The sequence below is a fragment of the Ostrea edulis genome, chromosome 8, assembly GCF_947568905.1.
Source record: "Ostrea edulis chromosome 8, xbOstEdul1.1, whole genome shotgun sequence".
NCBI classification, from domain to species: Eukaryota; Metazoa; Mollusca; class Bivalvia; order Ostreida; family Ostreidae; genus Ostrea; species Ostrea edulis.
Window position 1 is genome coordinate 13,973,404 of NC_079171.1, and position 25,103 is coordinate 13,998,506.

General features: G+C 38.0%; 1 protein-coding gene across 1 annotated transcript; it reads right to left on the bottom strand.

Annotated features, from left to right (window-relative positions):
* Nucleotides 1-5,806: 5,806 nt before the first annotated feature.
* On the bottom strand, nucleotides 5,807-8,776 carry LOC125662872 (uncharacterized). Its single transcript, XM_056147454.1, has 2 exons — nucleotides 8,761-8,776; nucleotides 5,807-8,562 (listed from the first exon to the last, which is right to left on the bottom strand). The coding sequence occupies exons 1-2, from the start codon at nucleotides 8,774-8,776 to the stop codon at nucleotides 5,807-5,809; spliced, it is 2,772 nt and encodes a 923-aa protein (XP_056003429.1).
* Nucleotides 8,777-25,103: the final 16,327 nt, after the last annotated feature.

Here is a 25,103-nt window from a genome sequence, read left to right on the forward strand (position 1 = left end):
CTCTTTGAACATTGAGAAGGGCAGGCATAAAAATATTTCAAGAAATGATAGGATTTGTACATTTTGTAACCTAAATGAGTTAGAAAACGAATTTCATTTTTATTTTAAAATGTTCTTTTTATAACGGTTGTAGCAGGTCTGGCGTTCGTATAGTCTGTACTTCGCGTTGTGTTTGTTTTATTTTATTTTGATAGTGGCGACTCCGAAACGACCCAACTACACTATGATTTTAAACTTGAAAATAAATTCAATAGAAATGAAAATAAGAGAAATAACACTTTACGAATTTATTACCAGTATGAATGTGACAAATACACACTCCTAAAGCCTAGAACTTAGCTTAGAAACTATCAAGAAATATCCCAACCCAAAGGTAATATAATAATTTAGTAAGTAAAAAGGGGCAAAGTAGACGTATAAAACGTAATTCCAAACTAGGAATAATGGAAGGAGAAGAGTAGCTAGCAAGGCCAGCTGTCTCGCTTCGACGAATAATAAGCTGCATGGCTTTATATAGCAAATTAGACAATAGAAACTGTCATTAAAGTGATTGGCTAAAAGATAAAGTGGGCGTGGTCAAATACAACGGGTGAATAATTTACATCGGGATCGAAATCCAGAAATAAAAGTAAAAGTAAAACCCAAACTACCACATTCCTCCCCCCTTAAAGACAAATGCTATACATTTGACTAAAAGCTAATATAAAGAAATGAAAAATAAACCCCTCTTCCCCCCATGGAAAACAATGGTATACATTGTACAAAATATATGAATGAATGTATACGTAATATACAAAAGTTCACTTTAAAGAAAAGTCCATATATCATGAAAAGTTCATCACAAAGGCGGGTAACGTAACAGTTCTCCTTGGTTAGTATCGACGCATTGACTTCACCAGAATGTCAAGAGCGCGAAAACAGGAATAGTTCACAACACTGTCACATCACGTTCACTGATTTCGGTTCTCGGGTTCAAATACTCCGAATGTCATGAATCACGGATATCCCACAGAGTTGAAAACCATGTGTTCCTTGCATCAATCTCTGGATTCCGTTTGTAATTACCGTCATCCATATCCCACCAAAAACTGAAAAAATAATCTGAAAGCATGTTTAGCAAGAGTGCTAGATATATGAAAAAGTAAATATAAGTAATATCATAATTACTGGTAAATGAATAAATAAGAGAATTTAAAGAAAAATGTATAATAGAGTAAATTTACGCGGTTTATAATAATTTCACATCCCAAAATTGCCATACAGATGTCAGGGGATAGAAATTCTACTTAATCGTATCAATTTACGCGTTTTTAATAAAGGTAGTAAATTTTAAATAAAAAAGAACACAAACTGTGTGTACACACACACACGTATGTGTAGCACAAAGTACGATCAACCAGTTTATCGTACATTTGAGTAACAAAACCCGCATGACCATTTCAATAAGTCAAATAATCTACCCTATTCCTTTTGGAAATTCCGATCTACAGTAAGAGTACAATACCAGCGACTCAACTGCATAATGGACCGAATGAGTGCTTGTGCACTGGCTCCTCACCAAGGCACAAACTTGACCAGGGGGAACAGTCCTCCCATCAAGTTTTAACGCAAAAACAGAACGCAAGTCAAACTTTTCAAATGAAGGCTCTAAGTAAAATTCCGATCTAGGAATGAATTCGTTTGCCTCAGTATTCAAAGAAGTCGCAACGCAAACCGATTTCAACTCTGACTCGCAACTATCGATAGGTTTGTGACTATCATTCGAGTTACAAATAGGAACTTTGCCATCCGAATGAAATGACTCTCTATTGATTTCGGCGAGTTCGTTCTGTGCGGTACTCGTCAAAATTTCGGGTGGCCTACTGTGTTCGGTAATGTTTGAACGATCTAGATCTGATGCCACGGCCCCAGCATCAGAACTTGTGAGTTTCCCGATATTTTGGGTTGACTTTGACGCACAGTCAGGATCATTCCCAGTCTGAGATATGACATTAGTTTCCAGTACTTTGTTCTTTTCATCGACCGTATACAAATCAAGAGCGGCTTGGATTTCTCTACGAATAAGGGCTCTTACAGAATTTGTATTAACTGGTGTGTCGGAATCACATGCAATGTTCTGTTTAACATACGCATTTCGCTCAATGAAATCTTCAAACTCGACAGCAGATGCAATGGCTTCATCTAAAGATGCAGGACGACTAAAGTAAACATGTTTCATTAAGTCGGCATCTCTTAAGCCAAATACAAACTGGTCAATAACGTGGGTTTCTATCGAGCTAAAAGAACAAGAATACGCTTTTAATGCCAGTCTCCGTAAAGAATGACCAAAGTCTGAAATAGTTTCTCCTTCTCTAACCCTGTTCTTGAATTGAATTCTGTAAAAATCCTGAAATGCTGATGGACAAAAACGATTTCGTAATGTATCTTTCAATGTTCGAAAGTCTAAGGATACGGCTAAAGGAATTTCAGATAGAATGTGTTTTGCTGAGCCACGTAAAGACATAAGAAGCTGACTGGCACACTCTCTCTCACTCCAGCCATTCCACTTAGCAGCATGTTCAAACTGAATGAAAAATTCTCCAATATCTTAACTCCCATCAAACAATGGTGGATTGATTTCTTTCCTAAAATTGACTGATTCATGCAAGAACCCCCTCTCTCGAAAACGACTCCCATTCTGTTCTAACTTAACTTTGATTTGGCTTTCTAACAAAGCACATTTCGCCGTTAAGAGATCTATCCTATGGTCTAAATCTGATAAAGGTTTGAAACCCCTTTGCATAACTGCATGGTGAGCAAAAATACTTCACCGTTGAATATATATCCCCAAAAATATAAAGGTAAATGTAAAGAAGAAAAAAAACTTTGACTAAAGAAATTGCCAAAAGAATTCAGCCGAGTCCGAATCGCTAAACAGAACTCACTGCGTGAAGCACGTGTCTATAACAGTCACTGCCCAACAACAATAGAAATTCTATCCCGAGTTGTCGCGGTCGAACAAATAAGGCAGCAGTTCGTATCGCTGAATAGGACTCACTGCGTGAAGCACGTGTCTTCAACAACCACTTCCCCACAACAATGAAAATCCTATCCTGGTCACGGCACCAAATAATGTAGCAGGTCTGACATTCGTATAGTCTGTACTTCGCGTTGTGTTTGTTTTATTTTATTTTGATAGTGGCGACTCCGAAACGACCCAACTACACTATGATTTTAAACTTGAAAATAAATTCAATAGAAATGAAAATAAGAGAAATAACACTTTACGAATTTATTGCCAGTATGAATGTGACAAAGACAAACTCCTAAAGCCTAGAACTTAGCTTAGAAACTATCAAGAAATATCCCAACCCAAAGGTAATATAATAATTTAGTAAGTAAAAAGGGGCAAAGTAGACGTACAAAACGTAATTCCAAACTAGGAATAATGGAAGGAGAAGAGTAGCTAGCAAGGCCAGCTGTCTCGCTTCGATGAATAATAAGCTGCATGGCTTTATATAGCAAATTAGACAATAGAAACTGTCATTAAAGTGATTGGCTAAAAGATAAAGTGGGCGTGGTCAAATACAACGGGTGAATAATTTACATCGGGATCGAAATCCAGAAATAAAAGTAAAAGTAAAACCCAAACTACCACACGGTTTAAGAATTAAATATATCAAAGGATTTTATTACAAGAAACTCAGTGTCTATAAATTAGTAAAACTTCTTGGTGTAAATAATACAAAAGAACTCAATAATTTAGGAACGTTCCTACAACAGGCTACAAAGTTTCGATCTTCATGTAACTTATGAATTCTGTACTTGCTACGACATTTTATTCACGTGTATTGTTATATGTATGTTGAAATACATTGATTTTATATCCTCAATATCGTATCTATATGTCTACTCACCCTCTACTGTCTTATCTGTATATATTTGTAAATATTTTGTATATATAACCGATGAGCTGTATATCTTAAGGAAATGAAGAATCTGGGGGTTTATTTAGCGTGCCACACCTATTGTGACACAGGAGCGTTTTAAAGGACATCTCCGATGACCCGTGACATTTATACCTGATAAGAAACAAGCGGTGCGTTTGGTGATACATCTTCTTGGTGGCTGGTGCTGTGGATGGCTACCACATGTCAATAAAAATAACCACATAAAATCCTAACGCATATATAGGAAAAAAGTTTGATGCGATGTAAGTCTGCAGAGTTTACATATGTCTGGACACGAAATCCTGGGAGTACTGCTGCGGTACTAAGATCCTGGGAGTACTGCTGCGGTACTAAGATCCTGGGAGTACTGCTGCGGTACTAAGATCCTGGGAGTACTGCTGCGGTACTAAGATCTTCAGAATTGTCTCAACAGACAGAAAACCTTATACCAGAGGGGTACCATGTTGTGAGGGGTTCCGCTTTTCCACTGGATTGTAACGACATTTAGAGATTACGGAACACGTGCAATGTTTAAACTACACGGGTCATTGAGAGGTGCTTTGGGCTACTTAAATTAAGATTTCTTGGTCTGTTTCGTATTGTTGGGTCTGACATGAAACTAATTGTCAACTCTACTCTTTCTGCAGACAAAAGATTTGACTGCGATGGTGTGTGACACGGTGAAGTACAGCAATGACGATTATAGACACAATGGATTCCAAGTGGATGGTGTTCGATTAAGAAATTATCTCAAGAGTAAATTCAGTCAAATTACACATCAAATAATTGAATGATTTAAATGCTTGTGGATCTAGATCTATGATATTTTTATACTAAATATTATGGTATTGTACCTGATTTCCAAAGTATGCATTAAAACAATTGGAATTGATATAAAATAAAAGCTCCGTAGTGATGTAATGTTAGTTATGATATTAATATCTAGTCCAAAATTGAACTTGCTATCTTAGAGCAGAAAAATCTTCAATCAATATAATTTTTCTTCAAAAACAGTTAATACTACTGTAATCTTTCGGTATAAAAGTTTTTAAAATGAGAATCCCACCACCATTCCTTAAGTGAGACAATATATGGGCGTGGGAAGCACAGCGAATCAGAATGAGGGGAGGGTAACTTCGTGGATCAATGTACTCTTTCAAAAATGGGAGTGGATCAAGTCGTTAACCACCTCTTCCAGCGCCCACGCATAGGCGTAGCTTGGGTTCGAATATTACCGAGGCAGGGGGTCTGAGGGGCTGGGCCCCCAGAAGCTATCGACATTTTAACAACGTAAAAGGTGGGGTTTTTTTTTTTTTTTTACCGAGGCAGCTGCCTCGGTTGCCTCAATGGAAGCTACGCCACTGCCACGCGATAAAACAACTACATGTACTCTGCACCATGTATTGGTTGCATGTATTTATTTCATAAATTAAACAATTCTTACAAATTCCGTATTTGTAATCATAAGACAATGCATCACAACCGCATTCAAACACTGAAAACGTGTTACAGGTTTTCCAAATTTTCTCCACAATTTCGTGGGATTTTTTTTTGGCATGGGTTCCAAATTTGTAAATTCTTTTAAACCTCTTTCAATTCATCAGATTTGTTGGATTTTCTTTTAATTTGGAGGAGCTGTGTTACCCTGGGCTCCCCGTCTGATGAATCAGCAGATACTGGTTTCTTATTAAGAGAGCCATACTTGCACACAAGTTGGAATGTGGAATCATATTAATTTTTTTTGTTTAAACAATATTTTATCATGTATAATACATAAAAGAATTGGACAACAGGCGTTGCCTATATAATGGGATCATATTAGAGTATGTGTTCCACCCCCCCCCCCCCCCCCCCCCCAAAGAACTGGTTTTGGAGTATTATTTCCGTTCTTTTGGGAGTCTGACTGGTACGTTCTGTAATTTCCCTTTCTTTTGGGAGTCTGACTGGTACGTTCTGTAATTTCCCTTTCTTTTGGAAGTCTGACGGGTACGTTCTGTAATGTCTTTTTCTTTTGGGAGTCTGTCTGGTACGTTCTGTAATTTCCCTTTCTTTTGGGAGTCTGACTGGTACGTTCTGTAATTTCCCTTTCTTTTGGGAGTCTGACGGGTACGTTCTGTAATGTCTTTTTCTTTTGGGAGTCTGTCTGGTATGTTCTGTAATTTCCCTTTCTTTTGGAAGTCTGACTGGTACGTTCTGTAATTTCCCTTTCTTTTGGGAGTCTGACTGGTACGTTCTGTAATTTCCCTTTCTTTTGGGAGTCTGACTGGTACGTTCTGTAATGTCCCTTTCTTTTGGGAGTCTGACTGGTACGTTCTGTAATGTCCCTTTCTTTTGGGAGTCTGACTGGTACGTTCTGTAATGTCCCTTTCTTTTGGGAGTCTGTCTGGTATGTTCTGTAATTTCCCTTTCTTTTGGGAGTCTGACTGGTACGTTCTGTAATGTCCCTTTCTTTTGGGAGTCTGACTGGTACGTTCTGTAATTTCCCTTTCTTTTGGGAGTCTGACTGGTACGTTCTGTAATTTCCCTTTCTTTTGGGAGTCTGTCTGGTATGTTCTGTAATTTCCCTTTCTTTTGGGAGTCTGACTGGTACGTTCTGTAATTTCCCTTTCTTTTGGGAGTCTGACTGGTACGTTCTGTAATGTCCCTTTCTTTTGGGAGTCTGACTGGTACGTTCTGTAATGTCCCTTTCTTTTGGGAGTCTGACTGGTACGTTCTGTAATGTCCCTTTCTTTTGGGAGTCTGTCTGGTATGTTCTGTAATTTCCCTTTCTTTTGGGAGTCTGACTGGTACGTTCTGTAATGTCCCTTTCTTTTGGGAGTCTGACTGGTACGTTCTGTAATTTCCCTTTCTTTTGGGAGTCTGACTGGTACGTTCTGTAATTTCCCTTTCTTTTGGGAGTCTGTCTGGTATGTTCTGTAATTTCCCTTTCTTTTGGGAGTCTGACTGGTACGTTCTGTAATGTCCCTTTCTTTTGGGAGTCTGACTGGTACGTTCTGTAATTTCCCTTTCTTTTGGGAGTCTGTCTGGTATGTTCTGTAATTTCCCTTTCTTTTGGGAGTCTGACTGGTACGTTCTGTAATGTCCCTTTCTTTTGGGAGTCTGACTGGTACGTTCTGTAATTTCCCTTTCTTTTGGGAGTCTGTCTGGTATGTTCTGTAATTTCCCTTTCTTTTGGGAGTCTGACTGGTACGTTCTGTAATGTCCCTTTCTTTTGGGAGTCTGACTGGTACGTTCTGTAATTTCCCTTTCTTTTGGGAGTCTGTCTGGTATGTTCTGTAATTTCCCTTTCTTTTGGGAGTCTGACTGGTACGTTCTGTAATGTCCCTTTCTTTTGGGAGTCTGACTGGTACGTTCTGTAATTTCCCTTTCTTTTGGGAGTCTGTCTGGTACGTTCTGTAATTTCCCTTTCTTTTGGGAGTCTGTCTGGTACGTTCTGTAATGTCCCTTTCTTTTGGGAGTCTGTCTGGTACGTTCTGTAATGTCCCTTTCTTTTGGGAGTCTGTCTGGTATGTTCTGTAATTTCCCTTTCTTTTGGGAGTCTGACTGGTACGTTCTGTAATGTCCCTTTCTTTTGGGAGTCTGTCTGGTACGTTCTGTAATTTCCCTTTCTTTTGGGAGTCTGACTGGTACGTTCTGTAATTTCCCTTTCTTTTGGGAGTCTGTCTGGTATGTTCTGTAATTTCCCTTTCTTTTGGGAGTCTGACTGGTACGTTCTGTAATGTCCCTTTCTTTTGGGAGTCTGACTGGTACGTTCTGTAATGTCCCTTTCTTTTGGGAGTCTGACTGGTACGTTCTGTAATGTCCCTTTCTTTTGGGAGTCTGTCTGGTACGTTCTGTAATTTCCCTTTCTTTTGGGAGTCTGACTGGTACGTTCTGTAATGTCCCTTTCTTTTGGGAGTCTGTCTGGTACGTTCTGTAATGTCCCTTTCTTTTGGGAGTCTGACTGGTACGTTCTGTAATGTCCCTTTCTTTTGGGAGTCTGACTGGTACGTTCTGTAATGTCCCTTTCTTTTGGGAGTCTGACTGGTACGTTCTGTAATGTCCCTTTCTTTTGGGAGTCTGTCGGGTACGTTCTGTAATTTCCCTTTCTTTTGGGAGTCTGACTGGTACGTTCTGTAATGTCCCTTTCTTTTGGGAGTCTGACTGGTACGTTCTGTAATTTCCCTTTCTTTTGGGAGTCTGACTGGTACGTTCTGTAATTTCCCTTTCTTTTGGGAGTCTGTCTGGTATGTTCTGTAATTTCCCTTTCTTTTGGGAGTCTGACTGGTACGTTCTGTAATGTCCCTTTCTTTTGGGAGTCTGACTGGTACGTTCTGTAATTTCCCTTTCTTTTGGGAGTCTGTCTGGTATGTTCTGTAATTTCCCTTTCTTTTGGGAGTCTGACTGGTACGTTCTGTAATGTCCCTTTCTTTTGGGAGTCTGACTGGTACGTTCTGTAATTTCCCTTTCTTTTGGGAGTCTGACTGGTACGTTCTGTAATTTCCCTTTCTTTTGGGAGTCTGTCTGGTACGTTCTGTAATGTCCCTTTCTTTTGGGAGTCTGACTGGTACGTTCTGTAATTTCCCTTTCTTTTGGGAGTCTGACTGGTACGTTCTGTAATTTCCCTTTCTTTTGGGAGTCTGTCTGGTACGTTCTGTAATGTCCCTTAAGGGTTGAATATCGGTCCCTTACCTGGTCACGTGTGATCTGTATTATCTCCGTAGTACTAAAGGAATCTGTAATTTTGTCACATACTTTTTTTTCTTGTTTCTGATTGCCTGCATGATTTTCATATTATCGTTGTAAATTGAGAACAGTCTCTTGCTTCTATATAACCCTCATTTAAGTCTACCTTTGTTTTCCATCATTTTAATCGATGTTTTGGTAAAAATTGGCCACCAGTTGTTGTACTAGTGTTTGGTGTTTAATGCTTTATTTATCTGCATTCATATGCTCATGGGTTATTCATGGATGAAATGGCTATCATCACAACGGTAAAAACATTGAAAATGTCACATAGTATATCCAAATATAGCAATACTATTTGAAGTGTAAGATTGTTTTCGTTACCTTGGTGACAGAAGAATTCCCAGGGACCATCACAAAACTGGAGACGATGATAAAACGTTTTTGATACAGTTAATATATAATCAATTCTTTTATTTTTCTTGAATAATGATTGGATATGTAGATTAATGGTTCTTGTGATCATTTGTGGTTAGTCCACGCGTTCGTTCTGTCGTTAATTGGTTCGGGTCTTTTTGAGACTGTTTTATAAGACTGATTGATTGATGTTTTCCGCCACACTCAACAATTTTTCAGTTAACTGGTGGCGCCCAGTTTTTATTGGTGGAAGGGAAAACCCAGATACAATGTACCTGGGAAGAGACCACCGACCTTCCGAAAGTAAACTGGGAAACTTTCTCACTTACCCGCGCGAGCGGGATTCGAACTCGCGCCGACAGAGGTGAGAGGCCGTGTGATTTTGAGCGCGATGCTTTAACCACTCGGCTACGGAGCCCAGACTGGATTTTTTGTTTTATAAAAAAAAAATCCACGCATAACCCATCAAACTTCGTTTTGGCTTTAAATTGCGCTTTCAAATCATATCAATATGTTATTGTTTCGAATTTTTGTATTTCTAAACAGTGATTCATTCAAATCCAACTTAATAAAAAATTAAATTTAACTTATCTTATAGGGCTCACGGCTGTCGTGAACGGTCGACAGCTGATGCTTACTCCTCCTATAGGCACCTGACCTCACTTCTGGTATATATCCAGAGATCCGTGTTTGCCCAACTCTCCAAATGTATTCTTTAAAGGAGATATGATATCGACTACTGTTCTTTATCTTCACCTTTCATGTTTACCTTTCATTGTTCTATGTGATTCCTATCTTATACCTGCCATTTTGTCAAGTCTTCTCAAACACAATCTTTTCCTGCAATTTCATTGGTTAAGAGGATTAATCCTGGCTTATCAGATTAAGTGTTGTGTTTAGTATCTCATTAGTTTGTCAGACCTATATAAGGAGCTGCAGCAGCCGATTTTACTGAGGGAGATCCTAGGGTCGATCGACCACAGATGAAGAATAGCAAGCTATCTTCAAGAAGCCCTTCTCCCGACTATACTGTGGGGATCCGTGGGCGATCGACTCTAGGGAGAGGAGATGGACTCATCCACCACCTTCTGGAGGACCTAACCATCCCCGGATCTTCAAGAAGACCCGTCCCCGTTTCCAGGGGATCCGAGGGTCGACCACCATCGTCGCCTCGCCGCAACAAACCTAGTGTAGCAGGGCCCCTACAGGGCAGTCTGCACTATAAATCTACACCATCATCAAATAGTCACTATGTTAAGGTCAAGAAATTAGGCTTGTGCCTTACGAATAACTTCGTGTTCGCTTCTTTTCTTCTACATAGAGTAGGGTGTTCAACATGCAGTAAATGAGCACAACACAGAGCGTTAGGAAGCAGTTTTAAGAAGATACCTTTAATAGTAGAGTCAATTTACTTTGGTCCAGGTAGAATTAGGTATCCTTCACCCTGATAGTTTTTTCTGAGTTGGTATTTTTATGTTTATTCTTCTCCAGTGTGAAAGGTGAAAATAACAAACAATGATCAATCTCATAAATCTCATAAGCAATACGAAATAGATAGTTGGGCAAACATGGACCCCTGGACATACCAGAGGTGAGACCAGGTGACTAGGAGGAGTAAGCATCCCCTGTCGTGAGCCCTATATCTTGATCAGGTAAACGGAGTTATCCGTAGTCAAAATCAGTATGCCACGAACGGTCTGACATGTTTACATTTAATCTGTGTGGTATATAGAATACCGTTTTAACACTATATTATTCACTGTATGGAGACGTTTTAGTGTCCTAACTTCAGACTTTCTTATTTCATTGCATGCCAGCAGTACCTGGTTACTTTTCTTAATTTATGATATATTATGCTATTAATTATGAATATATAAACTTTCAGGTCTTTTCATTTTAAACAAGATGTTGAACATAATCTGGGACAATCGTAACTACTCGGCTACTTCCGTAACCGCAAATTAATCGTCTTACCGGTTACGGAAAAGGAGAAGCGCGTGATCCGATTAAATATGGGAATTACTACAACCGAACCTGGCTACAGCACGGAAACTGTGTGTTCCATAATAATGTAGAATGATAAGTCCTGATCCCAAGTACTATTAACCGCTGTTACTTCTTTTAATAAAGACGATAGAACTTGTACTTTGCGTCAAGGTAGACGTATTTCAATCTCAATATACCCTGCTTCCCGTCACACATGAAAACACGATAGGCTTACTTGTACAAACTGGGTTTTTATGTATTCATTCTCTTAAATATTGATTGATTGATTAATGGTATCTTGCTTAACGTCAATCTCGAGAATTTTTCACTCATATGGAGACGTCACCAATACCGGTGAAAGGCTTCAAATCCAGGCCTATGGAGGGATTTTTATCTTGCCACACCTGCTGTGACACGGGGCCTCGATTTTTGCGGTCTCTTCCGAAGCACCGCCTCTTACGACAAACAAGGGGTACTGAGGACCTATTCTAACTCGGATCCCCACGGGACACGACAGGTGGAATAATTTTTTTTAAATGCTTACATGTACGGTCATTGAACATTGAGCAGCTGTTGAGGGTTCTTTAGCGTGCCACACCTACTGTGACACGGGACATCCGTTTTTATGGTCGTCTCCGAGGACCCGTGACATTTACACCTGATGCCGAGAGATTGGCGAGTTTGTCACTACCTATTTTAACGACTTGTATGTCGCGGCCAGGATTCCAATCCCCACCTTCCGCATGCGAGGCAAGCGCTTTAGATCTCTATAATTAATAAATATATACTCACAATCAATGAAAACACAACATTGAATAACAAGTGAATAAATTTTATCAGAAATGTTATTTACATCATATAAATCCATTGTCAACTTCACATGGTTTTGAGAAGTGAACATCTTGTGTTTGAAATTGAATACTTGATTGTACAGTGTATAAAACAATGGAAAGCACAACAAGCATTGAAATCAAAATTCTACTATCAGTACCTAATATAGCCTCCACCTGCTGCAACACACACACGACATCTCCTAGGCATAGAACGGATTAGGCGTTGTATTTGGACTTGCGTATGTTCCTCCATTCTGCCTGCAATGCTGCTTCCAGCTGCCGACGTGTCTGGGGCTGCCCTGCTGTCTTACGGCCCTACCTAACTGGTCCCACAAATGCTCAATTGAACTCAGATCCGGTGAAAACGCCGTCCATGGAAGCGTGTTGATGCCTTGCTGACGTAAGAAGACAGTCTCGTTAGACGGGCATAGTGAGGCCGCGCATTATCCTGCTGAAACTGAGTGACATCACGACAGGCAGCAAAGAACGGGAAAACTGCTGACCGTAGAACCTCATTGATGTAACGCTGTGCAGCGAGAGTGCCATCAATGACGATAAGAGTTGTGCGATGACGAAAGGAAACGCCACCCCATACCATTACGCTCCCGCCTCCCCATCTACCCGCCTCCCAAACACAACAATTTACATAGTGTTCACCTCGTCGTCGCCATATACAGATACGCCCATCATTGCCGCTTAAATGAAAATGAGACTCATCCGTGAATAAAATTTCCGCCCATTGCCTTTGCAACCATCGCTGACGTCGTTAGGTCCACTACAGCCGATTCTGATTACCGTCAAATTATTGCTTCTAAACGATCGTCTTGAGTGCAGTCCCATGGATCGAAGCCGACGTCGCGCAGTTGACGCAGACAGACGTCGACCGACTACGCATTGTATATTTCGTGCTGTTTGTGCCGCCGTAAGAAAGCGGTCACTTATATGACGTAATTGGATGAGACGGTCCTGGTTTGGCGACGTCACTCTAGCTCTGCCTGGGTGTGGTCTGTCATTAACGGAACCCGTTAGTGCAATCCTCTGGACCAGTCTAGTGATAGTCGAGGGGGAGCAACCCATTTGTCTAGCAATTCGTCGCGCAGACAGGCCTTCAGTTAACATACCCTTGCTTCATGGCGCTGATTGTTACTCAACCTCGGCATATTTTCAAAATGAAACAGTCTATCAAACTTTCTTTATTAGGATTTATTCACCCGGTATCAGTGGCGGATTTAGAGGGGGCCCAGCCCCCCCCCCCCCTAAAATTTTCAAATTTAAGGTAAATCGCGGTATCTTGTTTTGGAAAATGTACTAAACGATAAAAGAAGCAATAATTTCTTCCACTCCCGGAAAAATAAATGACAAAATCCTTTGATTTCTTGAATTACTTTATTGGGAGAACTTAATTTTTTCCAAAAACCTCTTAAAATATGGGTCATTTTATTAATTTCACCTTATTAAAATGATAGAAAATAGTACAAATGACTTAATAGGAGAAATATATCAAGCCCCATAAAATCTGTAAAATCCAGGAGCTTCCGGTGCCTGGATCCCCACCAGGGCTTCGTCCTGGACCCACTGCCTCATAAAGTGGCGCCCACCGTAACCATAATTCCTGGATCCGCCCCTGGATATGAATGTTACACACAAGCAAATCGCAGAGTCTGGTCAAGCATGAATTGACTCGCTCGGACAAAGTCATGCGTCGCTGACCAATACCAAACAAACCGTATCTGGACTAAAGCATTCAACTGAGATCGAGTTTTTAAAAGAAGGTACTCTACATCGCCATAGTGGCATACTTCCTTTTAACACATGGATGAAAATATAAATATCAGCAATATTTGCCTATTCATTTTAAAAAAATAATCGCCTAGATGAGTAGCTCATTAAGTTAGCATGTCGACTACTGAAGTGTAGATCGCGGGTTCGAGTCCAACAGGGTTATATATTTTTTTGCAGATTGCTTTCTAATAAAAGAGAATTTTTTGACTAAATAAACTAAATGTGAAAGTTTTCAATTTCAAAATATTATTGTACATATCCTCCACTGTTCATCCATATCAAATTTCTCTGGTGTAGCATACTTAATTTTTCATCCCTCGGTTGTTTAAAACTGGAGTTGTTGCAAGTGTATGGAAAGCCTAGTATGTTAATGTTCCCAAATGACAACAGATGTTTATCGCACAACATAACAAAATAAGTTCATATCAATAAATGAGTTTTTATTTATGTATTGATATATCCATAGGTAATAAAAGTTAACTTAACTGATTAAAAATTCGTGGGGACGAAATTAATTTCGTGGGAACGACACGGATTTTTCTCATTCATAGTATGCTTGATTGATTGTTTGGTTTACGTCCCATTGAGACTTTTAAAAACTCATATTGAGACGTCACCAGCTGTAAGAGAAGTACCACCAATTTAGACATATGCTTAGTGCTCAGGGCCCATATTTACAAAAGTTCGTAGACCTAAACGTAGCGTAAATCTAGACGTAGCGTACGTTTACGTGTGGGACGGTATTCACGAACAGTCGTAGACGTAGAATTATGTCAGAAATAAGCGTAACTCTACGTGTGCTATGCTAGTACACGTAAGCTGATCGTAACTTTAAGAATAAACAAAGCAAATGACGACTTGTCATTTTTATCGATAATTTCTTGTGTAAAGACCTTACAAACCCTCTAGATGCATATAAGCTGGTTAGTAATACACAAATTAATTGTATTTATTCAGATTATCGTTTTCTTTGAGATCATCTGCAATTATGTGACAATTCTCAAAATTTTGAGCCCGATCTAATTTACCTTGTGGCAGATCTCAGTTTGATTTAAAATCAAACCTCTCACTTGGCTCGATATACGGACAGTCACTGTCCGTATATCGAGCAAAGTGCGAAATTTGATCTTAATCAGACTGGGTGGATCTAACCTTGCCTTTAGAAATAATTGGGAAGCTTTTTATTTTAGTCATGCAGGTTATTTAAAAAAAAGAATATTTGCCATTTATCTTATTATATAGGGTAGGTCTAGCATCTTTCAGGGAAATACATTTTTTTAATTTTCCAAACATGGTGGAATTAATGTATATATATATGCAATCAAACATGCAATGTTTTAGATTTGAAAAGAAGAGAGTCACTGTGTGTACAAGAATACATGGTGATCGACAGCTATAGAAAAACTATTTCTATACTTATAGATATGTGATCTTTACTTTGTGGTCATAAGCAAATATTGGTAGTCCAAATAACTATTTGTTACATTGTAACTTACACAACAGGGAAATGAGCCTCTAAATAAATATTTCTTAAAAAAAAAAGATATGCATTTCATTCCAAGAATACAATTTTGTGTAATTTGCTTCAGAGAGCAATTAATTGTGATGCCTACTAGTGTAGTCATGTGTAGACTTTCAATCTTTCGGAGTGCCATTTCCTATTAACTATAATCCTACAGGAGTCAAACCTTCATTGATAATGCATATATGAATCTTTCTACCATTCATGATTTGTATGTAATTGACCTTTATATGTGATCAGCTAGGTAAAAGTCTTTGCAGTGTATATTACCAAACTCCAAGGATGATGCCTTCAACATACATATTATTTTGTTGAAGCCCCCCCCCCCCACCCCCAATTTACAAAAATCTCACTGATAAAAGTTCATTCTGAAGGCTTCTCACATTAAACCGACATATGTACTAATGCTCCTCTTTACAAATGTTAACCCACCAGACAACTTTGTTGACAAATATTTAAGATTTATTTATTATCTCATCTTTTTAATATCAAGATGTTAAAATCATTCTAGAAATGGAAGTAATACATGTACATGTCAATATCAATATGAAAATTCATCTAAAAATTTATCTAATAATATAATTACATGTACATAATTGTATGCATAAAAATGCATGTATATATACTTAATTTCTTAAACATGTATTGTAACAAATTCTATTTTGGTGAATATCAAACTTTTTTTTATTTTACTGTCAATTTTTAAATGTCCATATGATATAAATGAATAAATGAATATATAAGATGACATCAATGTAGCAGATGGACCATCAGCATGGATTGGTCGGTGGGTAGAGTACCAGACTACGGGTCATGGGTTAGATTCTCAATCCTGCCATATATTTTTGAATCATTCCTCTGCTCGTCCTTTAACACAATCATAGCAATGGAAGATGAACATTTCTCGGTTTCGCAAAAGATTTTTCAGGCCATTACAGCATTGTACCCATAGACCTAGAAAAATAATAGTATTACATTGATTTAAATAGACAACTGTCATTACATTGCAATCAAATTTCATAAGGCTTGAAAAATACATGCAACATAATTGTTAGTTAAATAAACTGTAAAATTGTGATATACTGATTTTATTTACAGTATATTCATCTACCGTACACTATATCTGGGAAGATATCAGCAAGCATCACCTACAATTTCTAATTTTAATGATTTATAACCCAAGAGCCCATATTAAGAAAAAGATTTCAAATGACCCCAAGGTCAACTTTAGTATTTTTTCATTAACCATTCCCCTTGTAATGAAATTGGCTTCTTTCCAAACCAGAAAAAAAAACTTTTTAACCAAGAATGGTAAGTTTCAGTTAAGGACATTCAAGTTCATAAATATAAAATAATTTTTGTGACATTTCAGGTACAATTCACTTGCATTCTATTTTCTTTCTACAAAATTCCCAGGTTTAATTAGTCTAGAGTTAACATATTTTGATAGTTTCTGGTTGTGGCAAGTAAAAATATAAAATCAGCTGATATGTACTGCAGAAAGGTATATGAATGTGATTTTACTGTAGCTAAGAAGGTGAGAAAAATCTTTAGCATAATTGGGTATTGAACCTGGTACCTTTGCACTGAGCTACTCAGGCTGACATATAATACATGGTAGTACAACATTATAAATTTAAAGGGGCATATATGCTGTGAAAGTGATGGCAACCATTTTAATCTCTCAAAATCTCCCAATGGCAAAGGAATATGTATTACTGACTAATAAAAATATTTCTTTAGTAAAAGAAAAAAGAAACAAAACAAAAAAATAATGATTAAAAAAAAAACCATAACCTAACAAGAGGCCCACAGGCCTTATCGGTCACCTGAATACTAGTGGGAAAGTATCATTACTTCCATGGACTATGAAATCTAGAAAAAAAATTCCTGTTCTAAATATCTAAGCTAATTATATTCTAATGTTCAGCAACAGTATAAAACAAGATGTGTTCTTAAAACTTCACAGCCCTCAAAGTGCATACAATGATGAAAGGCTTTAAATAGGTGTATTCGCATGAAAACATCAAAAGATATGACTAATTTGGACTCATCTTAAAGTCATAACCCTGGGTTGTGAAATTCACCATTTTTTGTACATCCTTTTCTGCATTTATGCATTTACATTTTATACAGTATCAGCAAACTTACATTTAAATACTATATACTAAGTTTGGCCCCATCCTGGGGTCAAAACCCTTACTCTGGGGGAAATCAAATTTACAATTTTGGTAAAAGACAACCTGCTCTATCCATTTAGTTTCAATTTAGTATCAATAGCATTAAAGAAGATGTAATTTAAGTGTTTTATACACATAAACACTATATAACAAGATTTTCCCCGCCCTGGGGTCAAAACCCCTACCCCGGGGATCATTAAATTTACAATTTTGGTAGAGGCCTGCCTGCTCTACATCACTATGCATTCAGTTTTTCTTATATATGTGTGTTTCTTGATAAGAAGATTTTTGACAATTGGTCCCCCTTGTCCCAATGATGCTTCATACCAAATTTGAAAAGAATTGGACTGGTAGTTATTAAGAAGTTAAAAATGTTCAATTGTTAACGCACAACGGATGAAAACTAATTGCAATAGGTTACTGAGTAAACTCAGGTGACCTAATAAAAGTACATTTGATAACCGCTTTTAGTGTAAAGAAATATATAAAGAAGAATTATTGGCTTGCAAGATAATAATTATTTAATCACCAAAATTACATATATTCATTTGCTTGCTTTGAGATTAAACGGTGTTTCAAATAACTGAATACATGTGTTATTACTGATCAGAAATATATAATATAGAGCAATTTTTATTGAGTGTTGATTTCAAATTTTTGTGACAAAATTACAGCTATTATTTTGGAAATCATGCAAGAATTTTTAATATCGAGGAGATAAAAAATAATTTCAAAGAAACATAGAAATTTAACCAATCTAAGGACATACGCTATTTGCCAAAAAGGTGAAGATATGCTTAGACAGACAGGTACAAAACATGCAAAATGGACAAACTTTGATCATAAAAACTCATAAATTTATGTTCTTAAATCTTTGCCTAAGGATTTAATCATCAATGCATTAAAAAATCATTACATCATGTACCATGTACCATAATTTGTTTTGGATTTTTTAAAACTTTGTAAGTACAGAAATGATTAAATGTGTACAAACAGTGGATATACTTACATCATAAATATGTACATGTACTGTACATCCTGCATCCCAATCCTAACCCTGAGGCATCATGGAAAATCTTTCAGGAGAGGACATGAAGAGAAATGCATCTAAATCAAGGAATGCTGCTGTCTGTTGGCAATTTATTTCTTGACCACCTTTATGACCCTTTGAAAAATAACAGAGGTCAGCTAACTTGGATATATATCTAGTGCATGTTACATGTATATCACACCTAATATCTCCAATTAATATATAGTCAATGTTATTCTACATTAAATAAATTAACACTGACTTCACACAGTTGTACAACTGTATTTGAATACGATTTTGTTTCACAATATTTTCTGAAAGTTTTGCACATGGATGTGCACAAGCAATAATTGAAATGATGCTAAAAGAGACTGTAACTGTTCTCATCTGGTACCGAGTCCATTCACCCTATCTACCTGTTCGCTCAGAGTATATATTGTTAAAGCAATAATAATTTTCATATTTTATAACCATGCAATAGAAGGGGCACGTACAAATCACACATTTTAGAATTAGTGTCTTTATATATAATGTATATTTTAGATTCATTTTTCACCAATATTCTTGTTTTTCTTTTTGCGAAATGATGTGAAAGCATGTGCGTACTTGTGTACATACTGCTTTGATGTTGTCCCAGTCATGAAATAAAAACAAAATGGGATGAATAATTTTGAATTTCAATTGTGGTATTGTCAAAAGTTTGAAGTTACCATGTACACAGATGAGCTTGTGTCTTACTGTGTTAATAGTGGGCACATATAAAATTGTAAATAACTAACACATATGTATATGTGCTCACTATTTAGAAATTAAGATCCAAGCATTATAGCAGCTACATAGGTTGAGAACAAAATGGATAAGGGACTGTGATTTTGCGATGTGTGTGACACTGTCATGTACTAAATCCCCTTGAAGTCAATTTAACATTATTTAGGGGCCTAGTGACGAGTAGTAAGTGGTAAAACATTTAAGATTATTACTACACAAACAACTTAACTTACTTGTCAGTCCATGTCGACTTCTTTTTGAACACCTACAGCATCGCAGATTCATGTACAACTCAAATGCGTTAAATTTGATGAACCTTCCATTTGGATTTGTAAACAACACTGAATAACGGTACCGTTGATCGACATGCTGTTGGCAGGCATACGTATACGTTGAAATTCGTTGCTTTCTCACAAAGTTCTGTGTTCTTTTTCGTCATAATGCCGCGGTAGCGCAGGGAATTCAAAGTAAATGAGCAAATTTACACTTTTTACGCTTCGAAGTGAAAATAGCCACTGCGCACGCGTAAGTGCAATCGTACATCGTAAGTTACGTTTGCGGCTACGAACGGTTTTGTGAATACCATTTTATGAGTACGTAACTCTAATCTTAAGTCAGACGTAAATCCTACGTTTACGTTTACGTCTACGAACTTTAGTAAATATGGGCCCAGCGCCGTATCAGTGAGAGTCCTTTAAGGCCCTTTTATACTGAGCGCGAACACGAACGCGAACGCGACCACTGCGAGTTTTCACGCGACTTTCCGCGCGAATCATTGTTCGTATTGAAAGCGGTGATACTCGTGGAAATTCGCAGATGACACGAGGTCATTTATGTTTTGGCCATGGCGAGCTACATATCTTCATTTATATCATAAATAATTGGATGTTCCTCGATTAAGAGAATGAGTTGTTCTGTTCTGTCACCTGGCATGATGAAGCCTGAATTGTCACAGACAAGTATGGCTTTTGACCTCACATTCTCATTGGCTAATGAAAATTGTTCGCGCGGTCTTTTCCCAAAAATTCGCTCTGGAGGCTATCTCTGCGGTGTTCCGCGCGAACATGAATTCGTCCGCGTGCGCGTTCGCCGTCAGTATAAACAACATCATTCAAAATGAAGTTAAGCAATCCAATGCGAACGCCGCGTTCGCGGTCGTGTTCGCTGTCTCGTTCGTGTTCGCGCTCAGTATAAAAGGGCCTTAAATGTGCTCTGCGCGACACGGGACCTCCGTTTTTAAGGTCATACTCGAAAGACCCGTGATTCTCACTTACAAATGCCGATCGGGGGAGCAATCATTACCCATGTCAACATCTGAGGTTTGGCGCGGACATGACACGAGCGGGGCTTGAACTCACGACCTCCCGGTTACGAAGCAAACGCTCTACCACTGCACTACAGCGGCCGGTCGTTGTATATGTTTAGCAGGAGATTCATAAATTTTCCATGTATACATCATGTACCAAATTTGAGGTAGATAAAATATTAATTTGAAATTCCACTTATCCTTTCCTTAAATTATATTTCATCGCACATTCCCCGCTCAACTGATCGGTCGCGGTAGCTCAGTGGTACCGCTTTCGCTTCGTAACCGGGACGAGCCACGCTCATGCGATGTCCGCAAACAACCGACCAACCGGGTCCAATGGCCGTTTGCTCCAAAGTCGAAACATCTTCGCGGTTTTCCACTGGTTGATGGTCTATCGTCCGTTTAGCGACCGCCGCTTTTCTTTCCACTGAAGACTCTCTTCTCTATCCTGGTCTGTGCCCTGTACATTTCCTTCTCATCATCTGAGCTGTCCGCTAACGGATTAGCCTAGTACTCTTAAACGACCTTCCATCCCAGTTGAGATGAATCAGCCAACTTTCGGACGATTCTTTACGAGCTCAATGCCTCACACTAGACTACTTTTTGCGGTATCTACTCTGTCGTCACCTCCGTAGTTTAAATGCTCCCTGACCTTTTTCAACTCATTGAGCACGCGCGCTTCGTGATTATGTTGGTTCTTGTTTCTTTTTTTCTTAACAACGCAATGTTCATTAATATTGCTTTCTACCCTATAAATTTGAGTCGGTGATAATTGCTGAATATTTTGCTGAAAAGCAGATAATCGGTTATCCGTTATAGCTTAAAGACTGCTGGATAAATTAGCTTGTTGCCTTCAAACAACTCTTTGCTATATTTTCTTTCGAAGTGAAATGGTGTATCTGTCTGGCGTCCATATTTTAAAAAAATCTCGACTAGCTCGGGAGAACATGCGCTAGAAAATGACCACTCAATAATAACCCTTCAATACTAGAACACTGAAACCCCTTTGTCTGTAGCCCCAAATAACACCTGAAACTTAGTATTGTTGTATTTGATATACAAGGTTAAATAAATATAACTAATAAAATACAACATAACGTCAGGTAAGTGGATAACTTACCCAACGTCAGTGAGTCACCGGATCTCACAATCCGTAAAGGGTCTGGACAATGCAAGGTCTGGGAGGTAACTGATCTAAATATCTATGTTTTCAGTTGACAACAACTCACGTCTGAATTTTAGGATCTTGAGCCCGACCAATATTCACGTGCAGTATTACAGGACACTTCCATAAGATTATTTTTCGCTGTACTACATAACGCGAATTTTATTTGAGGACTACTTCTTGCAATCCATGAAATTACTCCATCGGAATTCATTGCAATTTTTAACCAATCAAAATACGCAGTAGGCGGAGCTATCCAAGAATCCCGATATCTGTGACGTAACCTAGGTTATTAGGAGACGTCGTCATAGCTCAACTGTAATGATGGTGTAAGGGGGTTTAGTATTCCGATCGAAAAAGAATACAGTCGATTTTCGAAAGTAAATCAAAGCAGGGAAAAATCTTCTTGGAACTTATCTCAGTGTAAGGAATTCAAATAAGTATGAAGGACTTGGATAGTAGTATAATAATGTCTGATAATCCCAGTTACAGAATGGTATTTCGTGAAATAGTTTCCACGCATCGGGAAATCGATGTTTTTATTGGGGACTAGAAATTTGTGGTAGAATTGACTTTGCCGGTCCCCGGAAGTTTACGCAATGAGCATGTCACGCGACCCACATCCTGGTTGCTATGCAAAAGTAAACATTTCGACGCCATTTTTTTCCCGGTGACTTGCGATAAAAACAGGTTCAGATAATGATATTAAATAGCTTACCTTATAACTGAAAATTATTCAGACTGTTATTAAGAGTGTTAGTTACATCTGTGAAAGGTAGACTTTTCTTGATTTTTGGAGGTTTGGGGGCTGCATTTGAAAGTTGTGTTTTTGTGTCCGTTATAAAGTCTGATTTTGCTGATTCTGGATTGTAAACTTCTTTAATAATTTGGCAGAAAGTGATAAAAGGGTCAGTGGATTCCTTTAGAAATATTTTCCTGACACAATATTGTGCAAAGTAGTTACCATACAGTACTTTCTGAGTTCCGTGAGTTGGCAGAGATTTTTTAAATGCCCTCCAAGTTGATTCGATGGTGTTTGTGTGGGCACCGGAATTCGTATCCACAAAATTAACGCTGTGGTTCACAGTCAAATGATTGAATCCTTCTTTACTGAGAGAACTATATGCTCTCCAACAATCGCTTATGATAGTTGTGCCCGGCCTTGTGTGCTTCTTGATAATTGTCACCAGAGTATTTGCAGTTCTGTCTGCCACGCTGACAAGAAAAAAAAACCAAAAAAAAAAACCCAACAATTTTTGGTATCCCTCTCAATTCCTCCAAACACCCAAACCCCGTCCACACGTCTTCCTTTGTGATATTTCTTTTTCCCAAATTTTGATTCATCAATTTCAACAATTTTTCCAGGCCCCCCGATGATGTTACTGCCGTATTTTTCCAAATATACTTCACACATTTCTCATCCAAAATTATACCAATCTGTTATAGTTTTCTGAGAAATTTCCAGTTCATGAATTATGAAATCTTGCGCACATTTATAAACCCAAAAATATGTGATAAAAAGGATTTTTTCCAATGTTAAATTGTGATTTTCAAACCAAGATGACTTTCTAATCGATACTTTCCTGTTGCATTTTTTGTTGCTACATCTCCAAACGTGGCTATCGCTACTGTAAGACGAGTCTTTTTGCAGTCCAAATATTCCAAAACCACACGATTTACAAATACAGTCACAAAGATTCAGAACAAGACCTACTTGTATCAGCCAATTAATTATGCTCTCCAAAGAATCACATATTTTCACAAGATCTTTAAGTTTCATTCGCATATTTGTTTACATTGAACACATGTTGAACTGTCAAAGTCGTAAATATTCGCTTTGCGCAGAATCGGCGCGTGCGAAATTAACAACGGGATGCCATTTTGAAGAATCATGTAAATATCATTGTTTATTGATCGTATTTAAAATTCCAGTTAAAACCTATCGTTTAAAACGAATTTTTTAACATGAAAAAATGTCAAGGAATTCAAATTTTGGGTCAAAACCCTGGGGGAAAAAACCCCGCTTATTTTTCAAATTTGGCAATCGCTAACGCGATTGCATATTATAACAAAAACGCCTTCGGCGTACTATAGTTTAGCGCCGTTTTTGGGGGACTGGCAGAGTAAATTCGTTCCGAAATTTGCTATTTCTCAAGTGTCCGGTCTATAACTGTACAATATAGCAGGGTGTTGCATTCCACGTCCATTAAAATGTCCATGTAGCAATAAAAGCATTAAAATTCATAGACAACAAATTGATATGAGGGAATAAAGTGGATCAACAATCCAAATTTGTAATACACTGTCGGATAGAAGGAGTTAAACAAAACGTAAGGCTTCACGAGAAAAATCGCAGTGCTTGTATATAAATGTACCTTTGTGCACTTCGCACCCTATGTCGACACAATGAAAATGTACGTTACGACGGGTGTAGCGCTCACTTCTCGCAGCGCCATATGGTATGCCGGGTCCTCTTACTATCACTGTACATACACATTCAGTACATCGAGAGAGAGAAATCATGATTATAGGTGTATGTGAGGACGATTCTAATGAATTAACTGATTAGTCAAAATATCTAAAATAAACAAACTCAATCACACTTTAAATGTTGTGTTGATTTCATACATATCTTGCAGGAAGTATGGTATGTTTTTTTTAACAATTACAGTATATCATTGAGCGAATCAGCAAGACGCCTGTTCCCGAGAGCAGGCCTATTTCCTGAGGAAGCTGAGGAAGATAGGCTTACCCAAGAGGATTTGGAATCCTGCTGACTCCCCCGATGATATACCTTAACCGTTTTATTATACTGATACAAACATTTAAAGCAGAATAAAACTTTTAAAACACAATATTTAAAACCTGGATCCGCGGGATTTACTTGCAATGATTGTTGTCGTTTGCTACCATAAACTGGTTATTATACAGAACAAGTCCGGATCACCCCGACGTTGGTGCATACGCCGATTCTCTGCACTCCCGACGTATACACAAACGTCAGGATGATCCAGATTATACTGGCATCAAGTACTGTGGAATCATTAGAATTCATGGTGGCTCAATTTTCGTGGAATTCGTGGGTACCCTTCACCCACGAATTTACATCCTCAACGAATAAAGACAACTAGTATACATGAATCTTACAAATATATAAATCCACGAAATTACGTCACCACGAATCCGTAAAAATTCAACAATCCACGAAAATTGGCCCCCGCGAATTTAAATGATTCTACAGTAACCCGTGATGCAACTCCCTGTAAGACGGTATCATATAGTTGAAGTATTTTACAGTCTTCAGACAATGCACTTTCTCTCTTCTGTGATTGGTAGAAAATGTATGATATGAAAATTCTAATATATTTCATTGGTTAAAATTCTGTTCAACGCAAGGGAGATAATTTCTTGATGATCTAATTTATGTACGACTTAACAATTTTACAGGATTTTCAATCTTAAAAAAGAGAGAAAACGAAGAGAAGAAAGAAGAAAAATTGCAACATAATGAAACTGA